Source organism: Mus caroli, chromosome 3 (genome assembly GCF_900094665.2).
Source record: "Mus caroli chromosome 3, CAROLI_EIJ_v1.1, whole genome shotgun sequence".
NCBI lineage: Eukaryota > Metazoa > Chordata > Mammalia > Rodentia > Muridae > Mus > Mus caroli.
In genome coordinates, this window is record NC_034572.1 from 82931808 (window position 1) to 82938712 (window position 6905).

General features: G+C 45.7%; 1 protein-coding gene across 4 annotated transcripts in view; it reads left to right on the forward strand.

The window, feature by feature from the left end:
- Positions 1-6905, forward strand: part of Nup210l (nucleoporin 210 like) — a 120365-nt gene that overhangs the window by 60364 nt on the left and 53096 nt on the right. For all 4 annotated transcript variants that reach the window (XM_021157946.2, XM_021157948.2, XM_021157949.2 and 1 more), the window contains exon 16: positions 919-1092. In XM_021157946.2, coding sequence (XP_021013605.1) covers positions 919-1092 — 174 coding nt within the window. The remainder of the gene's footprint in view (positions 1-918; positions 1093-6905) is intronic.

Genomic DNA, 6905 nt, shown 5'->3' on the forward strand with positions numbered 1-6905 from the left:
CCTGGAACTCACTCTGTAGACCAGGCTGGCCTTGAACTCAGAAATCTGCCTGCCTCTGCCTCCCAAGTGCTGGGATTAAAGGCGTGCGCCACCACCATTCAGCACCAGCATGTTTTCAAAACAAGGTTTCACTTTATATAGATGGCTGGCATGGAACTATGGAAAACAGGCTAACCTTGAACTTGCAGTGATCCTCCTGCCTCTGCCTCTTGAGTGCTGGGATCAAAGGAGTGAGTTGTCACTGCCAGCCAAAGTTAGATTTTTTTTGTGTGTGTCTTTTTTTTTTTTTTCCCAGAGCTGAGGACTGAACCCAGGGCCTTGCGCTTGCTAGGCAAGCGCTCTACCACTGAGCTAAATCCCCAACCCCAAAGTTAGATATTTAAAGTTCGATTTGTCTTATAATTTCCATAATATGTTTTGATTTTATTTTGTGACAGGGTCTCATGTAATCAATCCATGCTGGCTTCAAACTAGCTATGCAGCTGCGAATAAGCTTGGTCTCTAGATCCCCCTGCCTCCGCTTTGTAGTGCTGACATACAGGTGTACCAGGTCTCCTTTTGCGTTTATTCTTTTCCTGAGGATTGACTTCAATGCCTTGAATAAGCTAGTCTATCACTGAGCTGTATTCCTAGGCCTGTGTGTGTGTGTGTGTGTGTGTCTGTCTGTGTGTCTGTGTACGATCAGTTCTTCTAGATTTCTATCTGTGTAAAGGCCAACAATGTCTTCCTTGATTGCTTTCTACCATGTTTTATTTAATTAGATCATTCAGTGTGCATTGGGGGAACCCTTTAAAAGATTTCCCTGATTATCATATCCAGAAGGGCTCCTCTGGAGTTAGAATAATTCTGACACATTTAGTTCAGCATGATTCACATCAAGGGTCTACACACAAATAACTCGCTGATGTTTCCTTAAAGGTTCTCACTTTTCGGATCGGGAACCACCCGGGAGTCCTAAACCCTAGTCCCTCTGTGGAAAAGGTGCAGGTGCGCTTCATCTGTGCCCATCCTGCCAGTATGTTGGTGACACCAATGTACAAGGTGCCAGCTGGCACCCAGCCATGTCCTTTGCCACAGTACAACAAGCAACTGGTAAGTACAGGCTGTGTTCCTAATACACACGACACTATTGTTTCATATGACCAGGAACTCAGGGGATCTCTGCTGATATCGATCCACAAGGGCAGATGGAGCAGGGGCAACAGGGGTGTGTGAATGGGGGATGGGGTGGGGAGGAGTGATTCGGAAGCCCTGTGAGTATGAATGGTAATAACACACTGAGACCAGCTTCCAGGAGACAGATCAACTTTACTTGGGGTAAAACAAGAGTTATATAGCTTTGGGGAAGGGAGTAGAAATATCCTTTTCTGTTTACTGTTTGCCTCCAGTCTTCATGGTACATTTGCAGGAGAAGTAATTATTTCCACTTAGTTATAATGCTAACAATAGACTTGATAGGGAGACGTTAGTAAAACAACTTAGAGGCTATTCTGAGAGAGGTTAACTGTCTGCAGCCACAATTCTCTAGTATAGTAAACATTTATGTCAGGGTAGGCAAGGTCACTGACCGAAGGATAAGGTACTGAGATACCACATCAACATGGGGAAGCATTCCAAGTATTTCAGGTGCTAGCCGAACAGGTTCTTATCTTTCTTATTGGGAGAAAGGAAGCTGAACCTGTAGTCTAACCAAGGCTACTCGACATTTCACAGGTATAGGGTGTGGAGTGGGGGATCCCCCACATTGAGAAGAGGAAGCCTTGCTAACCAATGGAGTCTGCCATTTTATACAGAACTCAGGGCTCCTGCAATGTCAGACTTTCACCTTAGCAGCAGGACTTCCCAATAGTCTCAAAGGCTTTGGGGATAAGGGATCTGAAACACAGCTTCTGTCAAAGTGAGAGGCACTGTCGTGTTTGTTACTCACTCTGGGAAGGCTGGGGGGTGGGGGGGTGAGTAAGTTACAGTTGTGGGCATTTAGTGACATAAATGTTTATACTAGAGAATTATGGCTATTACTTAAGACTGGTGATAAACAAAGCCAGGCATGGTGACACAGAGGTAATCCCTCTCTAAGAGAACCAGGCTGGCCTCAAACTTGCAATCCTCCTACCTCAGCCTCCTGAGTGTTGGGATTACAGATGTGCACTAATGCCCCCTCCTGCCGCCTTTCATATTGTCTAGGTTACCATATCCTATATGTTTTAATGCAGGCATTTTCTCCAGTGAGAGTCCCTCCTCCCAAACAACTCTAGCTTGTGTCAAGTTGACATGAAAGCTAGCCAGCCCCGGGACTAAGTGTCCTTACACCCAACACCAACACGGAAGCTGCTCCTTACCACAGCTTCCACGTGCATCTGTCAATGTCCACAGACATTGAAGGCTCTAGAGACCAGCATTTGACAAAGATTCCTGCCTATCCAGGGTTTCTATCCAGGCAATGTAAATGAACCCTCTCAGAGATTGGTGAGAGTGATCGGTAATAGCCGACAGTGATAGCCAACTTAAAGGATATAGAATCTCAGAGGAGACACATCTTTGGGCAGGTCTGTGAGGGAGCTTTCAGACAACAACAGATGGTCAGAGAACAGATCACCAAGTAAATGAGAAAAGATGCTGATGTTATAAAAGGGCCTAGCAGCAGGAAGAGCTGAGAGCTTCCATCTTGATCTGCCAGCAGGAGGCAGAGTGGGGACACTAGGGATGGAAACTTCAAAGCCAACCCCAACTCCCAGTGACACACCTTCTCCAACAAGGCCACATCTCCTAATCTTTCCCAAACAGTTCTACTGACTGGGAACCAAGTGACAGACCAACCCAAGGTTTGATCAGAACTCCTGATAAAAGGACAAAGGGAACTTTAGTTCTGTGTTCCTGCCATGAGTAGACTTGGCAAGGCCAGTCTAGAGCTGGGGCCAGTGCCTCAGAGAGTCAAGGCTGAAGTGTCTAGTCACCGGACACTTGGGACTCTTCCCCCTCAACTGTGGTTATCAGTCCTAAGGCAGCTGTGTTCTCTTTGCCACCATTATCTGACTCAGCTCTCTGCTGACCTTGGCTGTTCTTCCTGCCCAGCGAATGATGCTGAACTTTTTTTTTTAAGACTTATTTATTTTTATTTTATGTGCATTGGTGTTTGACCTGTATGCATGTCAATATGAGGGTGCCAGATCCCCTGGAATTGGCGTTATAGGCAGTTGTGAGTTGCCATGTGGGTGCTGGGGACTGAACCTCTGGGAGAGCAGTCAGTGCTCTTAACTGCTGAGCCATCTCTCCAGCTCTGATGCTGTACTTCCTAATAAACTTGCTTGGCTAAGTCATCAGCTTATGCAAGATTTCCCTGACTCAGTTTAGAGGGTTTGTTTGGTTGGTTTGGTTTTTGAGGTAGAGTCTCACTATTTTACCTCTGGCTATCCTAGAACTAGCTCTGTAGACCGGGCTGGCCTCAAACTCACAGACTACATAGATAGCCTAGGAAAGGGTATTCAGACCAACCCACTGTTTGTTTGACCAGTCATGGCTTTGCTTCCAGCCCTAGGCCCACCACCGAGGTTTGGATCAGTCAAGGCCTTGCTCCTTAGTGCAGGCGTAGCAGCCCCCCAATGGAGGGGTGCTTGCTCCTTCTGGCCCAAGCGGAAGTGCTTCACTGAGGTTTGCAATTGCAAAAAGTCTGGTATAAACTGCTTCAAGCAGCCTTGGCTGAAACCAGAGAGGGCAGGACACCTAGGAGTTCAAGGCCAGCCTGGCTAAATGAGAGTATGTGAAAATATAAACAAAACAAAACAAAAAACCAAAGTGCTAGCAAGAGGCCTAGCACTTGGTCTCCAAGTCTGACAACCTGAATTTGATCAACAGGAACCACATGGTTGATGGAGAGAACCAACTCCTGCAAGCTGTCCTCTGACACCACATGCATGCCACGGTATGCATGCTTGCACACACACACACACACACACACACACACACACACACACACACAAGAGAGGGAGAGAACAAGAGGAAAATGTAAAAGTATTTTTTATTCTTCTATAGCAATTATAGTAATTGTTATCATGGAAGGCTTACTGCCTTAGTCTGCTAACCTGGACCTAGTCCTGGAAGCTTCAAGCCTCTGTACAATCTAATCTAAGTCTAGAATGTTTTCAGCCTCTGAGACTTACTGCTGAATAAACTCACCCTTTCTAGTTCTTTCTGCGCTCTGGCTGGCTGGTTTACTCAGCTGTTCTGTCTCAAGCTCCCCTCTAAGCTCACTGATTCCATCTGGCTTCTCTCTTGGCCCCTGACTTTTTGCCCTCTTTGACCTCATACTGACTCTGGCAATCTGTTCTCATCTTCTGGGTCCTTCCGGTTCTCTGGCTTGTTCTGTCTTTTCCTGTGTCTAGCTTATTCTCTCTCTGCATCCTGTCTCTGTACCACTGTCCCAGTAAAACTGCCTCTCCTTTTCTCTCTCTGCACTGCTCACCCTTAAGTCATCTCTCCTTCCTGTCTCTTCTTCTGAGCTGGGCATATCCTACCTCTGACTCATTCTGACAAATCTTTCTCTGATTCATCATTTTGGCACTAAATTAGACATCACTTTCAAACATGGGTGCTTCCTTCTACAAACTAACTTTACCTTCATTGTTTGGGGTTAAAGTGTGTGCTAAAGGCTTGCCAGACCACAACTAGAAGCAGTTTGTTTTTTTTCTTCAGTAAATAACACAATCTCAGGGTTCACAATGTGATCAAATATCCTGCAACAGGGAGAGAAGATGGGGAAAAGGGAGAGATAGATACATATGAAGAGAAGTGGGGGCAGGGGAATATAAAACCTCCTTACTTGGAACTGTACATTTAGAAGCCATGGCAATTAGCTGCAGTCTGTGACTTGTCTCAAAACTTTTAGAAGTATTCAAGACAGTGGCCCCAGCAGAAGGCTAGACCAGCTAGCTGTTACACTAAGAATCCTTTTGTTCTAGACAACTCAAGAAGGAAGAGAATTGGGGCAATGTTGGTGCTTGCCTTTAATCCTAACACTGGAGAAGCAGAGGCAGGCAGATCTACAGAAGTTCAAGGCCAGCCTGATCTACAGAATGAGTTCCAAGACAATCAAGGCTACACAGAGAAACCTTGTCTATAAAGAAAAGGAAAACAGACCTAAATTTTATAATCCAGGTGGTGGTAACTTGAATCCCAGCACTAGGGAGGCAGATACAAATCTCTGAGTTTGAGGCCAGTCTGGTCTACAGAGCAAGACCTAGGAGAGCTAAAGCTCTATAGAAAAACTCTGTCTCGCTGGGGGGTCGGGGTGGGGAGTGGAGGGGTGGTGGCCCAAGCCTTTAATCCCAGCACTTGGGAGGCAGAGGCAGGTGGATTTCTGAGTTCGAGGTTGGCCTGGTCTACAAAGAAACACTGTCTCGGAAAAAACAAAAAACAAAAAAAAAGCCTGTCTCAAAACCCTGCCACCACCACCCAAAAAAGGAGGAGGAGGAAGAGGAGGTAGAAAAACTGGCTCAGTGGTTAGGAACATTGACTGCTTTCCCAGAGGACCCAGGTTTGGTCCTCACACACCCAACCATCTACAACTCCAGTTCTTGGAGACCCAATATCCTCTTCTGGCCTTTTTGGGGCCAGAATTTTTTTCTTTGTACAGGTGTTTTGCCTGCCTGAATGTCTGTGCACCATCTGTGTGCCTGAACTTCTTGATCCTCTTGCCTTCATTTTTTATTATGCTGTTCTAGGCATCAAAGTCATGTCTTATGCATTTTCAACAAACATTCTATTAACTGAGTTACACCCCTAGCTTCCAGGAATGTACTTTCTAGATTAAGGAAATCTAAAGACATAAAGCAACAAAATAAAATATACATCTTACTTAACTTTGTGATCAAAATTAAAACAGATATAAAGCTAGAAATGGTGGTTAACACCCAGAATTTGGGATGCAGAGATAGGAAAATCAGCAAGGGCTGTATACAATTGGGCATGATGTTGTACATCTTTAATCCCAGGACTCAGTAGTCAGAGGCAGGTGGATCTCTGTGAGTTCAAGGCCAACCTGATCTACAAAGCGAGTTCCAGGACAGCCAGGACTGTTATATAGACAAACCCTGTCTTAGTTTGGGTTTCTCTGCTGTGAACAGACACTATGACCAAGGCAACTTTTATAAAGGAAAACATTTAATTGGGTCTGACTTACAATTCCAGAGGTTCAGTCCATTATCATCATGGTGGGAAACATGGCAACATCCAGGCAGACTTAGTGCTGGAAGAGCCAAGAGTTCTACATCTTGATCCAAAGGCAGCCACAGGAGACTGGCTTCCTCAGGCAGCCAGCAAGAGGGTCTCTTCTACACTGGGTGGAGCCTGAGCATAGGCCCCCAAGCCCACCCCACAGCAACAGACTTCCTCCAACAAGGCCACACCTATTTTAACAAGATCACACCTTTTAATAGTGTCACTCCCTGTGGGCCAAGCATTGAAACACATGCCTCTATTGGACCAAACCTATTCAAAACACTACAAACCCTGTCTCAAAACTACAAACCCTGTCTCAAAACTACAAACCCTGTCTCAAAAACCAAAAACAAACAACTGCGTCACAGGTGGTGTACTCCTTTAATCCAAGCGCTGCGGAGACAGAGTTAATCCAAGTGCTGCGGAGACAGAGGCAGGTGAGTCTCTGAGTTTGAAAAGCACAGGGTTACACAGAGAATCCTTATCTTGAAAAACCAAAAATAGATAGATAGGTAGATAGATGGATAAATAGATATTTTTAAAAATCAAGACTAGCCGGGTGTGGTGGCGCACGCCTTTAATCCCAGCACTCCGGAGGCAGAGGCAGGCGGATTTCTGAGTTCGAGGCCAGCCTGGTCTACAAAGTGAGTTCCAGGACAGCCAGGGCTACACAGAGAAACCCTGTCTCGAAA